Raw genomic sequence first — 23,879 nt, 5'->3', positions numbered from 1 at the left:
CTTCCAAAAGGACTGGTTTTTTTTTTTTATAAAACTGCAGTAATCATTTATTAAATATAGATTAATTATTATGCATTCATACTGCATTGATTGATTAAATAAAAGCTGAATGAATCCTTTTTTTAAAGAGGTTGTCCAGGATTTTGAAAGTATTGCTGTATTCTCCCAAAATCAGCACAACTCTTGTCCATGGGTTGTCCGTGGTGTTCCAGAGCTGCAACACCTGATACAACCTATTGACTGGCGTGTAAGGGGGAAGTCAATGTGTATATTCTCCCCTCTATAATGAGAAGGCAGTCATACTTGAACTTACCCAGTTTTTATGATGCTTTACTTTTACTTTGTTTCTGAGGTCTGCATATTTTCTTGTTTTTCATATCTTTATGGACTGGTATGATGCTGAATAATCCCTTTTAGGGGTTTTTGAGTTTCAAATGTGAGAAAATTAATCTCAAAATGGGCTGTCCCACTAATCAGTTATGACTAAGAGGTATATTTGGCCCTGAAACGCGTAAACCGGTGTCTGGGACCTCTGCTGTCGCTGCCATTTTTCTATTGTCGGTTGTCTATGCTTTTATATGAAGATTTTGGAATAAAGTTTGTTGGAGTGCAGCCTCTTGGTGCTGGATTTTTTACTCCTTCTTAGATTTTCCTGGGATGACAGCCATGCACAAAGTGGACAGGTGAGCTGTAAAAGACTTTTTCATTTACTTGGATGCCATTCTTGTGTCACCCAAGTGCTGTCCAATTTTTACTGTTTAATGGGTAGGAGAAGCTTTGATTTTTGTTTTCTTGCATACAAGCAAAACAGATTCTACACTAATGGTAAAATCGGACACAGGGACCAAAAATAGGTGAAGAATGGATCCTGCACACTTATGATAAAGGTCCATTTCTTTTCTCAGGAGATAATAGTTGGCGGACCCTCCAAATAAAGGTGTCTTATCTCTCAAATTTCCCGGAATACCTTCAGAAACAAAGTGCAGGTAGCAGATTTTAATCAAACAGATATAAAAAGATAATAAGTAGTAAGATGGGGAATAAACGTTGATTAATAATGCTTCATTCTTCAAAAACAAAGACATTCCAAGGTGGTTCCAAACGTTTCATCTCTGCCGAGTTGACCATTAAACACTTAATTGAGCACAGTATGGTACAGACAGAAGCATTTCTAGCCCCCACCTCTGTCCTTTTGTACAAGAGCCCCGGTCTTCTCTACGGTAAGGTGGGGATGGATGTCGCGCTGAAAGATTTGGGCTTCTTGATTGTGAAATGTGTCATTGCTCACCGCGATCAGTAGGTGAGTACTGTATGAAACACCTGCAGCCCAATGAAAGGCAAACACATCCTGATATTTCCTGTATCCAAAGAAATGCTCCCATTCCATGTATGGCTCTTCCCTTCCTGAAGAGTACACAGGTATTGTGTGGGTGAGCTGAAGCATAGAAGTATGCAGCTGGATGCTGGGGGACTACAAGTCACTGTCACTATATACTCGCTACCTCTCGGCTCTAGTTATATTGATCCCTGGCAGGGTGGGGATATTAAACAGATGGTGCTTGAATTCTAAATTTGAGGCTAGGAAAGCAAGGTTCAGGCTCTTAAATATTGCGTGACTGGATATGAGAGCGGCCGTGGAATGCTCCATTACACAAACTCCCATGCCGTCGCCTTGTGTTCGCTGGATGCTAAGCACATGTGCGAGGACGACCTTCAGTCAACTTCAAAGAATGGCAAAATGTACACAAAATACGCTTTCCTCTGTCAGTTTATATTTCTGGTAGTTTGCATCTTTTTTCAAAGGCCTCTTTGTTTTGTTATATTTATTAACCCCTATCAGACCATTTGGCCATGATTTTTTTACTAACTTTTTTTTTATTTTTAGTTTTTTATTGGGGTTCACTTTATTCTGTGTCAATTTACTTGATATCTCTATAAATACACAGATCTAGCAGGCCAGAACATTTCTATTCTGTCTTTACTGCTGAATTAATGTATTATTTAACATAAATAAGGCGTATTTTTTATGTAATGAAAAATTAATCTGTCTTCTAATATACAGTACTTTGTCTGCTTTTCTTGCCAAGAGCGTTGTTTTATGTAAGTGAATAGGAAGGAGAGAACGACGGCCGTTTCACGCTGCCAAGCGCTTCACCAGGCTCTGTTTTCCGTGTCACCCAACCCCCATTGTATCCTGTTTTGCCAGATGGGTGGAGACATAGAAAAACAATTACATAGTAACACAATTTGCATAATTAAATAAGCTCCCTGTCAGGGGATCGAACCCCATTCTACCACATGCTAGGAGGAAACACGCCACTATTCCATCACAAATCACAAATGTATCAGAATTCAAATGTTTTCATGTCTTTTTTAGAAAGTGACTGAGATCATTTCTAGAATTTAAGGCTAATGATGCCAAAGCTTCCAATCTTAGAATTAGTTCTGCTTCCTTTCGTAATAATAAATTTTATCTATCTCCCCCAGATGGCATTGGGAAGACCTGTGGTATTCCCGTGCCGTGAAAATAAAAAAAAGGTCAAATTTTTCCCACAAAAATGTTTTTTAGCCCCAAATTTTGCAAATTTCATCAGGGTAACAGGAGAAATCGCATGATCCAATTTCTTGCGCAATTTGTCCTGTATGTAGGGTTGCAGCTATTGATAAAGAAGAGGTAGCCGTTGTATCCAGTCCCTAGCGCTAAACGCTTCTCTACCACTTAAGATGGTACCAGTATAATATTTAGTAGGTGGGGGCCCTCTATCCTGTGTTGGCCTTTGTCAGCTGCAAGTGTCTTCTAGTACAAACGTTCCTTTTAATTTGGGTTTACATATGTTTTCATAAGCAAAGTAATCTAAATATGTAATGAAAGATTAGTATTGTATTAAGTTACAGTACAAGTTATTGCACTTAACAAAAAAAAATGTGGTAGAACCTTGATGAGAGGTTTTATCTCCGCTCCTGATATGTCTTAAAGGGAACCTGTCAGCAGGATTGTGCATAGTAACCTACACACAGTGTCAGGCTGGCGCTGTTATACTGATTACAATGACACCTAGTGATGAAATCCATCTTGTGGTTGTTGTGTAATCTGTATTTGCAGTTTTGAGTTATTGATATGCTTGTGCTCCGGGGCGGCCGCCTTGTGGTTCTCTGATTAGTTTTCTCCAGTATGTCTTCTGACAGGTAACTGATCTGTCACTGACCTGACCCCTATTTCACATAATGAGTATTTAAATATATTGAAAAAAAACTCACCTGCGGCACCTGCGCTGCAACTTGATCGCTTTTATAATGTGCATTTAATTATTTTGTTTGATGCTATAAATTAATTAAAAAAAAATTGAAATGTCTCAAAATGGTGCCAGCCGCGCCTGCGCAGTAGCGGCTATCAGCAATTGCCTATAGATGCTGCTGCGCAGAAGCGGCCAGCGCCATCTTGGTGCAGTAGCATGTATCGGGGATTGCCGATAGCTGCTAATGTGCAGGCGCCACCAGCGCCATCTTGGAGGTGGCAATTTTTTTTTCTCTAGCAAGATGGCTCCGCCTGCACAGTAGCATCTATCGGATCGCTGATAGCTGCTACTGTGCAGGCACAGCCGGCGCCATTTTGTGACACTTTTTTTTAATTTCTTTATTTATAGCATCAAAGAAAAGAATTAAATGCACATTATAGATGCGATCATGCTACAGCGCCTGCCTGCTGAAGCATGATTGCAATATATATATAAATCCTCATTATGTAAACTAGGGGGTAGGTCAGTGAGGGATCAGTGACCTGTCAGAAGCCATACTGGTGAATACCTAATCAGAGCACCACATGAAGGCCGCCCCGGGGCACGATCATATCATTAACTCAAAACTGAAAATAAAAATTACACAACAACCACAAGATGGATTTCATCAGCAGGTGTCATTGTAATCAGTATAACGGCGCCGACCTGACACTGTCTGTAGGTTGCTGTGCACAATCCTGCTGACAGGTTCCCTTTAATAAATGCAAGGAACAAGAGAAAAGAAATAAGCGGCAAAGCTGTACAAATCCTGGAACACGAGGCTAATCAGAACTCCAGGGACACGGGTGCCAATCAGCAGAAGCAAAGCATATGTCCAAATTCACCATGAAAAAAGAGAGCATGGCACTCACCGTCCAACATAAGTGTCCTTTTATTTTGTATCCATGTATAAAACAGAGGTAGGGAGGCTTACAAGTGGATAGGGCACCAGACGACGGCTGTTTCACCCTAAATTGCTCTTCTATGGGACCCGGCCGTCGTCTGGTGCACTATCCACTTGTAAGCCTCCCTGCCTCTGTTTTATACATGGATACAAAATAAAAGGCCACTTATGTGGGATGGTGAGTGCCATGCTCTCTATTTTCATGGTGTTTATGAAATCACATTTTTGGAGCATCTTTTCTTATAACTCCTCACTGTTCCATGCCTCTGTTATTACTCCTAAAAAATATGTGAACAAATGGACAAGTGGGCGTTGTCCTTACAACCTGGTACTATTAGCCCTGATGTGACAATGTCAGACTGTGGACACACCCCCATCTGGTAACACCCAGTTGTCAAACATCTAGTGATATAGACATGTCAGGAGAGGAGGCAGGACCTCCTTATTAAGCTGTTTATTGTAAAATATTAAAATACAAAACCAAATACATACCCAAGTGATCTTTGCCCCCTTCACTCATCTCATTTATGCCGTGTAATGACATGCATGCATTTTATATGACAATCGGTCTCAGATTTACAATGACAGCACAGTGGCTTAATAATGCGCCCGTTAAGAGAAGAAAACATATTAGTACAGGCACATTTACTGTGACCAACACATAAATGACTGTGACATTACTGATCTGTAACCCACACTGTATAATCCGTATTCCTGCGGTTTCAGGAGAAACCACCCATAACTCAGAACTCCTCTGCCCGGCTCTTATCCCCCGACCCGGGCGCATCTGTAAATAACTAACAATCAAAACAGCAATCTGGAGGAAAATCAGCCTGTCCGCTCAAATCAAAAGCAAGTCCTGAAGCGGCAAATGTTTCCCTTCAGAAATCAAGTACAAAGTGATTCCTGCACCGATCCCTTCTAGGAAAACGCAGCACTGTCCAAGCGAGAAGGTCACTGGGTTTCCATAAGCTCCAGTGTGTGAAGCTGCAGGCATTGTGTTCCTACTGTAGCGCCAATGATAACAGCGTATCTCGTGGGATCAGTCACGCAATAAATACACTTCACATCTTGCGTACATTCGTTCTGTTATATTTGGAGTTGGGGGAATTTTTTTTCCCTTACATAACAGTGAGATCCATAGTGGAGGTTTTTTTTCATGTCTTACTCTACATGAAAGGGAATCTGTCAGCAAGTTTTTGCCAGCAAGTTTTAGCTATAATAATAATAATCTTTATTTATATGGCGCCAACATATTCTGCAGTGCTTTACAGTTTAACAGTTTCAAAACACAAGTCATAAGTAACAACTTTAACAATACAATAATGAAAGCAAGATAAGACGACCCTGCTCGTGAGAGCTTACAATCTACAATGAGGTGGGGGAGATACAAAGTACAGGTGTGTATTTACAGTGATGTATTTACAATGATGGTCCAGCCATCTTTAGGGAGTAAGGGATGGATGGAGATAGTGAATGGGCTACACATGCACACTTATACATAGAATGATTTTGATTAGTGAACGTGAAAGGCCGCTCTGAACAAATGTGTTTTGAGGGAGCGCCTAAAACTATGCAAATTGTGGATAATCCTAATTTCTTGGGGTAGAGCATTCCAGAGGATTGGCGCAGCACGGGAGAAGTCCTGGAGTTGGGAGTGGGAGGTATGGATTAGTGCAGAGGTTAGTCGAAAGTCGTTTGCAGAGCGCAGCGGTCTGTTTGGCTGATAGACAGAAATGGGTGAGGAGATGTAGGGGGGTGCTGCACTGTGGAGAGCTTTGGGGGTGAGAACAAGTACTTTGAATTGGATCCTATAATGAATGGGCAGCCAGTGTAAGGACTGGCAAAGAGCGGACGCGTCCGAGTACCGATTAGCCAGATAGATGACCCTGGCTGCTGCATTAAGTATGGACTGGAGAGGAGATAGTCGAGTAACAGGGAGGCCAGTTAATAGAGTGTTGCAGTAATCCAGGCGGGAGTGGATCAATGCTACAGTGAGGGTTTTTGTTGATTCCATGGTGAGAAAAGGGCAGATTCTAGAGATGTTCTTTAGGTGTAAGCGGCAAGAGATTGTATATGGGATGTGAAGGAGAGATTGGTGTCAAACATAATACCAAGACAGCGCGCCTGCTGCTGGGGTGTTATTGTGCTGCCACCTACGGAGAGGGAAATGTCTGATTTAGGGAGGTTAGGAGACGGCGGGAGCAGAAGAAGTTCAGTTTTGGAGAGGTTGAGTTTCAGATAGAGAGCGCACATGATGTTGGAGACTGTGGACAGACAGTCACTGGCATTCTGTAGTACAGCGGGGGTAAGGTGAGGGAATGACGTGTATAGTTGAGTGTTGTCATTAGCATAAAGATGGTACTGAAAGCCAAATCTGCTGATGGTCTGTCCAATTGGGGCCGTGTAGCGAGAGAAGAGAAGGGGGCTAGGGACTGATCCCTGAGGTACCCCGACAGCGAGAGGAAGAGGAGATGACGTGGAGCCAGAGAACAAAACACTGAAGGAGCGGTCAGAAAGATAGGAATAGAACCAGGAGAGAGCAGTGTCCTTAATGCCTAGTGACTGAAGCCTAGAGAGTAGGAGATGATGGTTAACAGTGTTAAAAGCTGCAGATAGGTCAAGAAGAATGAGCAGAGAGTGGTCACCATTACGTTTTGCTGTCAGAAGGTCATTGGTCACTTTGATGAGTGCAATTTCAGTCAAATATAGGGGGCGGAAGCCGGACTGTGAAGTTTCTAGAAGGGAGTGAGTGGAGAGGTAACGGGTAAGGCGGGAGTAAACTAGGCGATCCAAAAGTTTAGAGATAAAGGGGAGATTGGAGACTGATCTGTAGTTGTTTGTGTGGGATGGGTCGAGAGTGGGTTTCTTTAGTAATGGAGTAACGATGGCGTGTTTGAAGGAGGATGGGAAAATGCCCGAGGAGAGGGAGAGATTAAAGATTGCAGCTAGGTGAGTTGTGACGACTGGAGAGAGAGACTGGAGGAGATGTGAGGGAATGGGGTCTGTTATGAATGAGTCACCGAGGAGGATAGCAGGCCAGGCTAAGCCACAGAAAACCAAAGAGGTTGGTGACTAAGCAGATGCAGACCCCTGATGCATCCACACAACTAGCAGTAGCCGTGGAGCGTACCTACGATGATCTTAGACGCCTCGGCACAGCCGGAGCGCTAACTAAGCCTAAAGCAAGAAAAGGGGAAATCTAAACTGCCCCAGAGCAGACCCCAAAGCAATAGACAGCCCCCAACATGTATTGTCGGTGAGACAAGATGAAAACACAAACACAGATAGAAAAATGGGCTGAGCAAACGATGGGGCCCAAACTAACTAGAAAGGACAGGAAAGGAAAGATGCTGTCTGCAATCACGCACAAAACCCTGCCAAAAAATGTCCAACACTTTCTGATAGCAAAAACCCTGAAGTCGCTAGACTTCAATTCCCTATATCAGCACTCTGGTATATTCTGAAGACAGAGCAAAAAGAGACCAATCTGATCAGGGACAAAAAGCAAACTGGCATAAACAGAGACATAAGAATGGAAATTCAGCACAGCCCCAGCAGGGGCTGGCTGACCACAAAAACTGAGTAAACCAGACCAAATCTCATGTGAAAAAATAGCAGAGCACACTTAGCTTGAGAAGGCAGGAACAGAACTGGAAACCAGAACCTCAGGGCAGGAAAATCACCAGCACAAAATTAGGGAGTCGGCTGTCTTAAATCCAGTCAGAGACTCCTGATGTCCACTCACAGTCCTCCTCCTCAGGTGGCAGGTCTCTGCCATTTAGATCAGCTTCATTACCTACTGTCACCACTAGAGGGAGCCCGGATGGAGAACTCACGACTCCTCTGTCAACACAGCCAGCTCCACCACCCTCACCAGAAGCCAGAGGTAAACCAGAAATTGATTTCACAACAGTCAGCTGTCTTAAATCCCAATCAGAAACCCCAGATCTCTAATCGTCTTCCTCATTATCAGGTGGCAAGTCTCTGTCAATCAGATGTCAAATGTCTGTGATAGGGGCTTGTGCTTTTGGCCTGAGGAGGGAGTGAAAAGTGTTGAAACGTTTCTTGGGGTTGTTGGCTTGTGAGGAGATCAGGGTGGTGAAGTAGGTCTGTTTGGCGAGATGAAGGGCAGCATTATAGGTTCTTAACATAAATTTGAAGTGGATGGAGTCTTCTGGTGTGCGGGTTTTTCTCCAAAGGCATTCAGCTATGCAAATGCTATTGCTATGCAATCTGAGAGCAGCATGATGAAGGGGCAGAGACCCTGATTCCGGCAATGTATCACTTTTTGTACTACTTGGTGTAATTTTGATAGAATCCCTGTTTTCTCTGCTGTAGATGTAGCAGTTCTTTTAATTCTGAGCTGTTTATAATCCCCCCACACACCACTGATTGGTAGCTTACTAACAATTCACAGTATACACAATAAACTACCAATCAGTGGTGGGGCGGGGTTACACAGATTAGCCTGACAGGTCTGCATTTAGATCTGGTCCTCCAGTGATAATCTCCTGCTGATAAAATACTGATTGTATTGAAACTACATCACCCAGCCTAGTAAGTGATACATCCATATAATCAAGGTCTCGTGCTCTATATTATTATATATAGTATTATATATATATATATATATATATTATAGCAAAAACCTCCGTACAGGTTCCCTTTAACAATGTTACAGGCCGTGTTGGGCCTCATTGATTAGACTTTCCTTATCACATGTGTTCTCTATGTGTTTTCCTTGAATAGGTAATGCACCCAATTATAGCTTATGTGGCTGTTCACATCAGTTTTTTGTTTTCTTGGACCAACAGGCCACAACAAAACAAAAAGTAGAGACTTTTCTGTTTTTGATCCAATTTACTGATGTAACTTGCCCATCGAATGGATGGACGACTCCCGGACTGCTTACTAGTGCTAATCACTTTTCACTGTCTTGGACAACATTCACATGAGCGTTTGAAAAACTGTCCATTCTTCATACAGAAAACAAACATAATTTTTCACATTGTCTATTTTTGACATCCGTATAGAATCTGTTTTTATGTAGCAAAAAATTTCTAAATACTAATTTCCAAACACAGTTCCCTATGTAAATAATTGAAATGGCTCCATTAAAACCAGATCCCTTATGGATAACAGACATAGTAGCAGAATGGAATATACATAAATGTCCAATGTCTAATAAGAAGTAGCACCAATAAGTAAGCCTGTTGTGCAAATGGCTTCAATAGTAACAGAGTGAGATATGCAAAATGTCCAAATGTCCCTTTGTGCAAGGAGGAACAGGTGGAGCACTGCCAGAGCCCTGCAGAATGACCTCCAGCAGGCCACAAATGTGCATGTGTCTGCACAAATGGTTAGAAACCGACTCCATGAGGATGGTCTGAGGGCCCGTTGTCCACAGATGGGGGTTGTGCTCACAGCCCAACACCATGCGGCCTTCGAAAGAAATGCCACCCCACACCATTACTGACCCACTGCCAAGCCGGTCATGCTAAAGGATGTTGCAGGCAGCAGATCGCTCTCCACGGCGTCTCCAGACTCTGTCACATCTGTCACATGTGCTCATTGTGAACCTGCTTTCATCTGTGAAGAGCACAGGGCGCCTGTGGCGAATTTGCCAATCCTGGTGTTCTGTGGCAAATGCCAAGCGTCCTGCACGGTGCTGGGCTGCGAGCACAACCCCCATCTGTGGACGTTGGGCTCTGGCTGACGGGACGATGTGGGATATTAGGGATAGTAGTCCGGTAGCTCTGGCTGACGGGATGATGTGGGATATTATACTAAATGTGGCTATGCTATATATATATATATATATATATATATATATATAGTGTAAGGTAGCGCTCACTGAGTGTATTGGGGGACATTCACTTGGCTGCAGATAAACCAGGTCCGGCATAGGCTTTTCGCATAACATAGTCCATACGATTTATTGTACACGGCATAAACCATAGCAGCATGCAGAAAACGGTAACAGTCTTACAGCAGACCAAAACGAATGTTCGTAATGGAGCTCCGCTCCCTTAGCCCTGTGTTCACACAGGGTGGGCTTTGTCCACCAATCAGGCTCTACAGTCTCTCAGTTAGTTCCCCCTGTCCGGGGTTAACTCTTAGTTGCTTCTCATTCCGGACGTCCATTCCCTCTTCCCAGGGACTGTCCACTACACTCAGGCCATTATACACAGGCCTCACCCGGTCAGCGGCCTCTGCACGTGCTCTGCAGGAAGGCAGCACACTTTCCAGCACGTCGACCTTCTGGGACCTTCCACACGGACCAATCAGATCCAGGTACTCTCTCCATGTGACCTACCCTGGTCACCTTATATGGTCCGTAGCCATGCCCACCGGAACGCATGGCTATGACCTCCTTGCAGGTCTTATCTCAGACACCCAGCCATGTACAGATATATACAGGCTTACTATGGGCGTTTAGACACATGCCCCTGGGTGGGTTTGTAGGTGACTGGTCCCATCCGTCTCACCAGCCACCTGGAAGCTCTCCTTTTTACACTGTAACAAAACCTCAGCCGTACCTCTACTGATTAGCACATGTTCAAGCTTCCATCCCAGGGCCACCCACCCTGGGATACATAACGGTCATTTACCATCCTGGCGCTCATCCTACCTCCATTACCACAAAGGATATGCCTGTGTGCATGACCCATACAGCGCCTCCTAGCTGTCACAGCGGACACTGCACCACAATAGATATAATCATTATAATTTGTTATAACTAACCGTAGTTAGTTATTATGCCCGGGCAGCGCCGGGCTCTTCAGCTAGTATTCTATATTGATGGCACTGTCTCTGAACAGATTTTATATATAATCTATATAAATTAATATAAATTCCTGGGTTCGGGCACTGCCGGGCTCTTCAGCTAGTATTCTATATTTATGGCCACTGTCTCTGAACAGATGTTACCGTATATATATATAATCTATATAAATTAATATAAATTCCTGGGTTCGGGCAGCGCCGGGCTCTTCAGCTAGTATTCTATATTTATGGCCACTGTCTCTGAACAGATTTTATATATAATATATATAAATTAATATAAATTCCTGGGTTCGGGCAGCGCCGGGCTCTTCAGCTAGTGTTCTATATTTATGACCACTGTCTCTGAACAGATTTTATATATAATCTATATAAATTAATATAAATTCCTGGGTTCTGCTTGGTTTAAGATGCTGAAGCAGCTGTTGAGCTTGCAAGAACCTGACTTTGCAATAATCCATATCTTCTTTAGACTAAATAACCCTAGGAAGCCATTCATCTTCCATGCAGCCTTTTTGCATTGTGCTAATAAACACTATTCACAAAAGCTCCTCGTCTCACCACTGTGGACAACATATGTTTATACACAATGGTCTCTACGGCTGGAGGCATTGATTTTATACATGATGATATGCTGTCAGCTGTCCCATACTGTACCGGTATACGTGCACCAATTATATCATTTAGTCGGGGGGGGGGGGCTTGTTATTCACATGGAAATCTAGGGAGAACAGAATATATACAGGGAGCGGCATTAAAGATTGTATTGTTATGTGAATGGGTGGCTTTTATCCTAAGCCTGTTAAGCAAACAGCTACATATCTGTCACGCACTAAGAAATAGATTATTTTTTTCTGTCTAAGAATAGAACATAACATACTGTGTACATGAAGATGGCGGCGGTGGCTAGAAGAACAAAACATCAAGTTTCAATGGAAGATCTATTGGTTTAAATGGGTTGTCTGGTCACAACATATTGATGTCCTATCTATGGGCTAGGTTACTAATATCAGATAGAAGGGTTCTGAGTATCTTCATCTGTTCCAAACCCAAGTGAGATCCAGATATAAACAGATTGATTGGAGCTGCAATGTGTAGCGATCTCTGCTAGGTGCTGCAGAATAGCTATTATTTTGATTGGAGCTAATCAGCATGTTTAAAGGATGTCAGACACCCACCAATATGATGTAAAAGACCTATCCAGTGGATAGATCATCAGTATTTTGTGATTGGACAACCCAAGGCTTCCATACACAATAGCTAAAAATCTGCCAATTTTGTTGGGATTGGCTGTTCATCTCGTTTATATAGGTTCTTCCGACTGTCTCCCAACAGGTCTCCCAACAGGTCATGTCAGGGGAAAATGGCAATCGAGCAATTTGAAGTAATTTCGCCCTATCGTTTAGTTCTGCAGGTAGATAAACAAACTGTAGCCAGATGATTCTTACTGCAATCTCCACATAGAAAAAAACCCATATACGGGTGCTTCTCACAAAATTAGAATATCATCAAAAAATTATTTTATTTCAGTTCTTCAATAGAAAAAGTGAAACTCATATATTATATAGAGTCATTACAAATAGAGTGATCTATTTCATGTGTTTATTTTTGTTAATGTTGATGATTCTGGTTTACAGCCAATGAAAACCCAAAAGTCATTATCTTAGTAAATTAGAATATTTTATAACACCAGCTTGAAAAATGATTTTAAAATCCAAAATGTTGGCCTACTGAAATATATGTTCAGTAAATGCACTCAATACTTGGTCGAGGCTTCTTTGGCATCAATTACTGCATCAATGCGGTGTGGCATGTAGGCGATCTGCCTGTGGCACTGCTGAGGTGTTATGGAAGCCCAGGATGCTTTGAGAGCAGCCTTCAGCTCACCTGCATTGTTGGGTCTGGTGTTTCTCATCTTCCTCTTGACAATATCACATAGATTCTCTATCTGGTTAAAGTCAGATGAGTTTTCTGGCCAATCAAGCACAGTAATACTGTTGTTTTTAAACTAAGCATTGGTACTTATGGCCATGTGGACAGGTGCCAAGTCCTGCTGGAGAATTAAATTTCCATCTCCAAAAAAGCTTGTCGGCAGAGGGAAGCATGAAGTGCTCTAAAATTTCCTTGTAGACCGCTGCACTGACTTTGGTCTTGATAAAACATAGTGGACCTACACCATAGAACTTAATCATAGAATCATAGAATCGTAGAGTTGGAAGGGACCTCCTGGGCCATCTGGTCCAACCCCCTGCTCAAAGCAGGATTCGCTAAATCATCCCAGTCAGATGTCTGTCCAGCCTGTGTTTGAAGACTTCCATTGAAGGAGAACTCACCACTTCTCGTGGCAGCTTGTTCCACTCATTGATCACTCTAACTGTCAAAAAGTTTTTTCTAATATCTAATCTGTCTCCTCCCATTCAGTTTCATCCCATTGCTTCTAGTCTTTCCTTGTGCAAATGAGAATAAAGTTGATCCTTCTACAATGTGACAGCCCTTTAGATATTTGTAGACAGCTATTAAGTCTCCTTCAACAGAAGACATGGCTCCCCAAACCATCACTGATTGTGCAAACTTCACACTAGACCTCAAACAGCTTGGATTGTGTTCCTCTCCACTCTTCCTCCAGACTCTTGGACCTTGATTTCCAAATTAAATGTAAAATTAACTTTTATCTGAAAGCAACACCTAGGACCACTGAGCAACAGTCCAGTTCTTTTTCTACTTGGCCCAGGTAAGACGCTTCTGGCGATGTCTATTGGTCATGAGTGGCTTGACACAAGGAATGCGACACTTGTAGCCCATGTCCTGGATACGTCTGTGTGTGGTGGCTCTTGAAGCAATGACTCCAGCAGCAGTCCACTCCTTGTGAATCTCCCTCACATTTTTAATGGCCTTTTCTTAACAATCCTTTCAAAGCTGCTGTTATCCCGGCTGCTTGTGCACCTTTTTCTACCACACTTTTTCCTTCCACTCAACTTTCTATTCACATGCTTGGATACAGCACTCTGTGAACAGCCAGCTTCTTTAGTAATGACCTTTTGTGGCTTACCCTCCTTGTGGAGTGTGTCAGTGACTGCCTTCTGGTCATCTGTCAAGTCAGCAGTCTTCCCCATGATTGTGGAGCCTACTGAAACAGACTAAGTGTTAGGCGCCAGGATTCTTCCTCTGCACAGGAGGAATCCCAAGCCATGTCTTCTCCTGCAGTCTCCCATCCAGGCTCGGCCACAGCGGATCCTGCTCAGCAGAGACGTCGGTCTCAGCGTATTGCTCAGACCCGTGCTGTGCGATTGATTGCTGCTGCCTCCCCAGGTTCAGCTATAGCAACCAACAGCAAACAGCAGCGAGCAGTCGTTCCTGAGACTAAGTCTGGGTTTCGCCCTACTGAGCATGCTCGTGAGGTGACAACCTCTCATTGGTGGTCGGCGGTCAGCTGCTCAGGTCCTCAAGCGAGCCCGGATTGGTCCACTTGCAAGGTCCTGGCAGACTGGGATCTATAAAGGGATCTCACAGCCGCACGGCCATGCTCTAGTGTAGACCATGTGGTGTGTGCTGTATGCACGTATGCTTGTCTCTGGTGACTGACTCATTATGATCCCCTACCGTTGGTAGGCATAAGTTTCTCAGCCCTGCCAGCTAGTGCCTTGGCTGATAGTGGAGGTAGTAGGCAGAGTCAGTGCCTAGCGTCAGCACCAAGTAGTGGTGTCGCTTGTGCAACGCCGTGCGCATTGTGGGTCTGGTCAGACTCGAGTCCCCGCGTTCTAGGTGCTGAGCCTAGAGCCCTCACTCGTGCCATATCTGCTGAGCCCTGTAACGTTTAATAGGGAACAGCGTTCTATTACGTTGTTGCTGCAGCTCTGTGGAGCAACAGAGTTTGCCGCTGTTCACACCGGGTGACATTTAACCCACGTGCTTTCGGTGTTCAACCGCCATCTTGTTCTGCCATTACTTAGCAGCAGGTTCCATCTCTGCACGGTGGACCCCGGGTTGCAAACGCACCTTATCATATTTCATTTGGTGCGTTCTGACAACCCTAACACTAAGGGACCTTTTTAAATGCTTAGGAAGCCTTTGCAGATGTTTTTGTTAATTATTCTAATTTACTGAGATAACGACTTTTGGGTTTTCATTGGCTGTAAACATTAATACAAATATACACTTGAAACAGATCACTCTGTAATTACTCTATATAATATGTGTTTCACTTTTGTATTGAAGAACTGAAATAAATTAACTTTTTTATGATATTCTAATTTTGTGAGAAGCATCTGTACAATGGTCAAGCCACGCATCAAATGCATGGGGTATTCGGGAGAGATAGCTGTCTGACGTGTTACCTGGTCTATAAGGATATTATCAAACTCATTCGTCCTCTTCTATCGTGTTTTAATATAACCCATTCAGCTATATCTTGGTGACATACAGTGGTGTGAAAAAGTGTTTGCTCCTTCCTGATTTCCTATTCTTTTGCATGTTTGTCACACTTAAATGTTTCAGATCACCAAACAAATTTAAATATTATACAAATTCCCTAACAACACCCAGGCCTGATTATTGCCACACCTGTTATCAATTAGGAAATCACTTAAATAGGACCTTCCTGACAACATGAAATAGTCCAAAAGATTCTCAAAATCTAGATATCATGCCACGATCTGAGGAAAGTCTGGAAGAATTTATAAACAAAGTAATTGATACATATCAGTCTGGAAAAGGTTATAAAGCCATTTTCAAAGCTTTGGGACTCCAAAAAACCACCTTGAAAGCCATTAACCACAAATGGAAAACATGGATGAGTGGTAACCCTTCCCAGGAGTGGCCAGCTGACCAAAATTATCCCAAAAGCTCAACGACGACTCATCAAATAGGTCACAAAAGATCCCACAACAACATCCAAAGAACTGCAGGCTTAAGTTGCCTCAGTTAAGGTCAGTGTTCATGACTCAACTATAGGAAACAGACTGGGCAAAAATGACCTGCAGGGCACCGTTCCAAGAAGGAAACCACTTCTGAGCAATAAGAACATACATCTCAGATTTGCGAGAAAACATCTTGATGATCCCCAAGACGTTTGAGAGAAAATTCTGTGACTGACGAGACAAAAAATGAACTTTTTGGAAGGTATATGTCCCATTACATCTGGCATAGAAGTAACAGCATTTCAGAAAAGGAACATTATACCAACAGTTAAATATGATGGTGGTAGTGTGGTGGTCTGGGGCTGTTTTGCTGCTTCAGGACCTGGAAGACTTGCTGTGGTAAATGGAACCATAAATTCTGCTGTCTACCAAAAAATCCTGAAGGACAACATCTGGCCATTTGTTCGTGACCTCAAGCTGAAGCACACTTGGGTTATGCAGCAGGACAATGATCTAAAACACACCAGCAAATTCACCTCTGAATGGCTTAAGAAAAACAAAATTAAGACTTTGTTGTGGCCGTGCCAAGGCCTGACCTTAATCCGATGGAGATGCTGTGGCACATGACCTTGAGAAGGCGGTTCATGCTCAGAAACCCTCCAATATGGCTGAATTACAAAATGTTCTGCAAAGATGAGTGGGACAAAATTCCTATAGAGCATTGTAAAAGACTCATTGCCAGTTATGACAAATGCTTGATTGCAGTTGTTGCTGCGAAGGGTGGCCCAACCAGTTATTAGGTTTAGGGGGCAATCACTTTTTCACACAGGGCTCTGTAGGATTGGATTTCTGTTTACCTTAATAATAAAGACCTTCGTTTAAAAACTGCATTTTGTGTTAGCTTTGTCTAATATTTAAATTTGTTTTTCCGAAATATTTAAGTTTGACAAACATTAAAAAAGAATAGGAAATCAGAAAGGGGGCAAATATTTTTTCACACCACTGTATACTATACAGCATTTCTGATAAAGCTCATCGCTCAAGAGTTCTAACAGACATACTTTGCACTAATTGGTCTTCCTAGCAGAGCAGCACCCTGGTTATGATATGGTATACATTGCACGGGAGGCCAGATTGCATCCACAGAGTAGCTGCTGGTCAAATTTAGAGAAAAGCAAATGTGCCAGGTGTAGCACAGTCTAGGTCTGCTAGTATATAAACTCACTCAGGAAAATAGGCAAAGTGCTGCAACTGACCCGTTTGATTCCTGTACAGACTAGATATCCTGACCCCACAGTCCCTAGTGGTTCTTGCCTGAGCAGAGATAGCTCTAAACACAGGCTAGAAAATGGCAGCTCAGAGCTATACTGCCTGAAACGCCATTGAGTGCTACACATTCCTCTTAAAAAACGGAGGGCAGAGCCGAGTGTGAACTATCTACAAAAGGAAAGTGTGCTGAACAAAGGAAACATCCGAGAGTGAGCGAAATAAACCACAAAATACAGAATAAAATATAAAGTACATACTGTTATATAAGACGCTGCCTGCTTCCTAAAAAGAAACAGAAGACTTGTGCAGAATAAAGTACAGAAACTGCAAAAGGAAAAACCTTAGCTGGAATTTCAGTGACTGGTTTTAAACCACAACAGAAAGTTTAATTGGATGATCAGACAATCACCAGCAGGAAATGCCAGCAGAAAGTTGCACCCGAGAGGTGATAGGGCAGACAAATGAAAACACCTGTATTATGCTAAATGGACTGTAGCCAGAATAGCAGAACCCAAACACCCAGAGAAAAGGTGTGTCTGTTGTGCCTCGGCGGAAAAAGAAGCTGACCACAAAACACAAGCTCAGGGGTTCGAATCCAGGAGCATAACACCAGGTCAATACCAAAGAGACAGAGCCAAGATCAAATTTGGAACCCAATGCGTAGTTCAGGGAAGTCCAAAAGGTCAAGCAGAAACAATAGGCAGAGTAAGCGATCGAGCTGTGCAGGGGTCAATCCAAGGAGTTGTCAGAAACTAGCCAGGTAAGAAACAAACCAGGAGGTGGAGTATACAATAACTGTTAACTGGTAAGGAGCATATTAAGGATTTTAACCCATTCACAACATAAGATGTACTGTTTTGACATAGCCATTACACAGTACACATCAGGGGCAAATTTATAAGATTATCTCAACACAAGAACATTTTATTTCAACACATCTAATTGTGGAAATTATTATTATTCAAAGCTCTATTGATTAAAATGAACTTTTGTTCATGAGGAAACCCCTTTAAGTAACGTGAACCTCTGTTGGTCACGATGAGTTACCATCTTCATAGGAGATCATCGTTCCACTATGTACTGCAGTACATGGAACAAGTGCTCAAACAATCTTGGGTTTAATTCTCCTATAAGAACGAAAAAAAAAATAGAGTGAAAAGTGACAAATAAAAAGCCCCAACACATAAAAGAATTCAAATCCTGCCCCGTTCCCTCATTTAAAAATAAATATAATATAAAAAGAAAGAAAAGATATTTGGTATAAATATAAAATGTGTTAACCAGTGTGGTAAAGGCTGTAAAGAAAATCAAAATAAAAACACCAGAATTGCCATTTTTCATCTATCTACCACACCTATCCCCCCCCAAAAAAAAAGTAAAAAGTGTTCAAAACAACAAACCGTATGTCTCGTTTCAACAATAAAAACTACAGCTTGCCATGCTAAATAACAAATCCTCACTCAGCTACTTGGAAAGAAAAGTAAAAAGTTATGGGTCTCAGAAAGTGGTGACATCTAAAATAAAACAAGAAAAAAAACAACCACCCAAACTATGCAAGTTTGGTAAGACTGTTTATAAACGGAAGTCAATACTAAAACAGTATCTTGCGTTGACTGTGTACAGCCAAAATGTTATCATGTAATAATAATAATAAAATTTTATTTTTGTAGCGCCGACATATTCCGCAGCACTTTACATTTCAGAGGGGATTTGTACAGACAATAGACATTACAGCATAACAATAATCACATACAGTAGATTATAACAAATACCAAGAGGAAAGAGGGCCCTGCTCATGTAACCCTATGTGTCTTAATGAAGTGGCATGGTGGCGTGGGATAAGATGCACCAAATTCATTAAGAGTCACATGTTACTTAATGATATAAAGGCATTTTCTCAGTGGCATGCCCCTTGCTAGAAATGGTATTCCAGTAAGTTATGCCAGCAGAGTGGTGTAAGTTTTGATGAATTTGACCGTCACCGTGACACTCTACAATGCCCATGATCCGTCTTGTTGGCAGAGCTGTCAGGAACTGGTGTGAAAACGGTATAGGTTGTACTTGTAAAAAATTTCTGCACAATTTCACGTTGCACAAAAAGTTTACAACTTTTCAAAGTATTTTACTGGTGTAAACATTCTAATAATTCAGACCCTTTCTCTCTTGAGGTGCTCTGGTGTGAATTAGTTGATTTTCACTTTCAGCTCCCCAGAAACCACTTCTGTCTCCTTTCTGGGCTTTGCTATTCTTGGCAACAGATAGTGTATTCCTAGAAATAATAATTCCTCCGAGGTACATATTTTATGTTTGCTACTACTTGCAACGCAGCATTGTCTTTGTCAGTAGCACAGAGTGAGTATATAGACAGTGTTCACATGTAGCTAGATCCTTACTGGTAGGAGAAAGTGGGTGCAAAAACTACAGTGATTCATTTAAAATGCGTGAATGAAAATTCTTGGATCCTTTTGTTAACATGATGTTATCCCTTAGTCACCTGGATGAAGTCTCTGCAGTACTGAATACAAGTCTGGCCCTTCTTACATTGATGAGCCTCATTTCCCACCTATTTCTCAGCATATTATTTTATTCATGAGACATTCACATACAATATTCAAGAGGACAATTATATTTGCTTTTCCTATGTAGCCTCTTTACTTGCACATAAGATTTGAATAGTCTATTATTTTTTTACGTCACAAGCAGAAAAGATTGCTGTAAACATTTGTCAGGATGTGGGATGCCGCTTTCAACCTTGTTTGTCATTAAGACAAAGAAATTTAATTACCCTACATAGCGGATAATTTTTAGGCTTATGATGTTAGTATTGTTCTTGATTCTCTACCGTAGCACCACGGTCTCGTCACTTTCTGCATGTTGATGAACTAAGCTAAGCTTTTCTACACTTACTATGAAGTATCATATTTGTTTTGATTACAAATGTTGGGAATGCTAAAGTTTTTTTGGGGTTTAGAATATTGATGGCCCATCCTTAGCGTAGGATATAGTTATTAGATCAATATTGATGGCCCATCCCATTGCGTAAGATATAGTTATTAGATCATTGAGGATCTGATTCTGGGTACATCTGACGATCAGCTATTAGTAGGATCAGATTCCCATTGATCTGATACGTGAACTTGCTATTCGGTTAGTGTCCAACTGCTTCACCCCCACCCCCCACATTGATTGGCAAAATGGAGAGCTTATATACCCTTTACAAAGTAGAGTGGCGGCTTGGATGCCTCATCTACACTTCATTCATTCTCCACAGGGCTGCCAGAAAAAGTCAAGGGCAACTCTCGAGAAATAAATGGAGCAGCCGTCGAGTTTACGCACTGCCTCTCCACTCTAACAAGGATACAAGTTCTCCATTCTGTCAATCAATGTGAGTCACAGCGGTTGGACCCCACTGATCAATGAGTTATCACCTTCCCTATTGATAGGTGACAGCTTGTTTTCACCGGGCAACACTTTTAAAATATAGAGTTGTCATCCGCAACAGCATCTGTCATGGACCACAAAGCTGTTTGGAAAATAGCCATCTAATGTTTGTCGAGATTAAGGTCTTTGTCTTCATTTGCTATCTTCTCTATGTAAAAATGTTGTAGTATTTTCGTACCTAGTGGCGTAATGGTTAGTGTTGTTGCTTTACCAGTCTGGAGTCCTAGGCTCCTATCAGACCATGAGATCGTATGTTCCCCTTGTGTTTGTTTTCCTTTGGGTATTTCAGATCCCTCTTTCACCCCAAAACCACAATTTAGATTCACTGCCTTCCTATGTCATTTGTCATAGCATGCGCATTAGATGCCAAGTTTATTTTATGGGTACTGTTGGAAATCGGACTATGGTCAATTGCTCTATTTGTGGTCAGGCTCAGCTCTGCGGAATATTATATGAATAGACCTTTTGTTGGGTGAAGATATTCTATAAACCAAAGGTCTAGGTGCAATGTTTTATATCCAGAGACAAGTTAAGGCCTCAGACGTCTGTGTTGCCCATATGTGTTCTATACGCATTTTTCACGGATACAACATGTACAGTTTATGGAGCTGTTCACATTTTATTTATATATTTTACTCATTTATATAGCGCCATTAATTCCACAGCCCTATACAGAGATGAATGTTTTATCACGGAAAGTGTGTCTGTGGAGATATGTCCGTTTTTTTGGGATACTGCAAATGAAAAGGGGTCTACGGGTCTGTGAAAGTCCCACAGATGGCAGATGTTTGCCATCTGCTTGCTCTGAACATTTAGCATTACAATGAATAGGAGAAGCTGTATAATTTATTTATCCATCTGTGGAAAACACTGATGGTAAAAACGGACACACTGATGGCACACTGATCTAAAATCCTGATGATACCAGAGCTATTTTTCATGTACTTGTTTACTCATTGACGTGTGAATGAGGCCTTAGAGATATGGACAGAGGTGCAGTATAGTGTTCAGGAGTCAATGAAAAATCCAAAAGCTGAAGAATTAGAAGAAAATGTGTGGAGCGCTATGAGAACACATGCAGATACTTATCACATATAATAGTGGTCATGGTAAATTATCCATATGCTGATCGGACAGGAGTAGGCATCTTTGCTATGTATCTTGTCTGAGGAGTAATAGGCCTCAGTACATGCACACTCCTAGGTGACAGACAGTGATAAGAAATAAACCGTAAATCTAGCAGTTGTTGTAGCATGTATTATCATGTATCAGACCTGTAAATTGTATTTTTCTTAGTAAAATTGGCTCTAAAGCAAACACCCAGGAGCAATTCTAACCATATTTAGACTTCCTCCCAACGTAGGTGTCATGTCCTAGACTGATGGGATGAGTGGAATGTGACTTTCCTTGTACATCTGTACAGGTGATGTGATTTATATTAAGTAGGAAGAACATATTTTCTTAAATTGTACTTCTAGGGGTGTAGGTGTATAGAAATCTTATGTCTGTCACGCATTGTCAAAGTAGTGGTTCATGTCAACACATAATGTACATTCTCACGTAACAAGACTAATGGAGTAACAAAAATACTGTGATTCAATGATTATTTGATATGGTCCAACCACAAAATCGCATGATGTCTGTAGAGTGTGCTATCACGTTGTGCAGCATAGTGTTGTCATGTGTTGTTGAAGGTCTAGTCTCATATAATTATCTAATTATATTGACAAAACCTAAGACAGAAACAGAGTGAACATCTACCCTACTGTAAGTAGGTGAAAAGCAATAGTGCATATACTGTACATAATGTAGGTTACTTAGCAAACACTGTTTTTGATTTTTCTAAACATTGAGTTGTGAATACAGTATATAACCCCAACTGGGTACACCTTGATGCACCTTGTCATTTTGTCCACTATTCTCTGGTAAAGGGGTTATTGCCTTTGAGGATAAATTGGTCAACAGTCGGTTAGCCTTTAAAATTCCAGCACCACTTCTCCATCGCTCCTCCTGTTTTTTGTTTACTGGGTTCCAGCTATGCAATCAATTGATCATTAATAGTCACATTGACTCCACTAAAGTCTGCACTTTGCTAAAGTAGAAGATGATTCGATATTAATCATTATCTAGCATTATTTTTTTCTTAAAAATTTTAACCTATTCTTCACAGGCCTCGTACAAACCTTTACTGAAGCAGGTTGTGGAAGAAATTTTTCATCCTGATCATACGGAACCCGCAGATATCGAGCATATGTCTTCTGGTCTCACTGATCTCCTTAAGACAGGATTCAGCATGTTTATGAAGGTTGGTGTAACAGCTTAAATGTTTTATTTGCTGTAAATCACAATAACCCCAATTCACCTATGGCAGAGATCCCCAACCTGTGGCTCAGGAGTCCAAGATGTGTGGCTCACTGCTGTCTGCCTGTTTGGTGCATTAGCACCACGTCTAGCAAAGAGTGAAGAACACATCTCCAGATAATAACTTTTATGAGTAGCCCCACACAGAAGAGCATATATGGATGCAAATATACTGGACTTGGGGGCTTAGAGATAATTTAGGTTTGGTAAGATGAAGACCTGATGATACTACCTGTCAAAGGAGGTTGTTGAAGCTGGATGCCACAGTGTAGTGGGAGTGCTTCATTCTAGAATACTGATTGGAAGTATTATGGAAACCCCTGGATCTTGGTATGTTGGCTTGGTGCTTCAGTGGAAAAGCTTTGGTTGTCATTATACTGGAAATGGGGGCTCTGGTTGTCTCTACTGTGAAGATGGTGGGAGCTGGATGCGGCTCGCGACCATCTCTGAGAGCTGAATGTGGCTCTCAAGGTCAGTAATGTTGAGGACCACTGATCTATGGCGTTAAATCATTTTTGCGTCTTGTCTTTTTTTTTTTTTTACTGGAGGACTTTCTGACTTTTGTTTTTTCTTGTATTTTTCTGCCTCATTCAGACATCCTTGAGTCACATACAAGTGTTTCTCAAAAAATTAGAATATCATCAAAATGTTAATTTGTTTCAGTGCTTCAATACAAAAAGTGAAACTCATATATTATATAGAGTCATTACAAACAGAGTGATCTACAGTTGTGGCCAAAAGTATTGACACCCCTGCAATTTTGTCAGATAATACTCAGTTTCTTCCTGAAAATGATTGCAAACACAAATTCTTTGGTATTATTATCTTCATTTAATTTGTCTTAAATGAAAAAACACAAAAAGAATTGTCCTAAAGCCAAATTGGATATAATTCCACACCAAACATAAAAAAGAGGGTGAACAAAAGTATTGGCACTGTTCGAAAAATCATGTGATGCTTCTCTAATTTGTGTAATTAACAGCACCT

At 41.6% G+C, this 23,879-nt stretch overlaps 1 protein-coding gene across 2 annotated transcripts in view; it reads left to right on the top strand.

Moving 5' to 3' along the window:
• SCFD2 (sec1 family domain containing 2) overlaps positions 1–23,879 on the top strand; it is a 692,911-nt gene that overhangs the window by 602,299 nt on the left and 66,733 nt on the right. For both annotated transcript variants that reach the window (XM_073583530.1, XM_073583529.1), the window contains exon 7: positions 22,702–22,836. In XM_073583530.1, the coding sequence (XP_073439631.1) occupies positions 22,702–22,836 (135 nt within the window). The remainder of the gene's footprint in view (positions 1–22,701; positions 22,837–23,879) is intronic.

Source organism: Dendrobates tinctorius, unplaced genomic scaffold, assembly GCF_039654945.1.
Source record: "Dendrobates tinctorius isolate UK_male_01 unplaced genomic scaffold, ASM3965494v1 ptg000079l, whole genome shotgun sequence".
NCBI lineage: Eukaryota > Metazoa > Chordata > Amphibia > Anura > Dendrobatidae > Dendrobates > Dendrobates tinctorius.
This window is presented reverse-complemented; position numbering and strand designations above follow the sequence as displayed.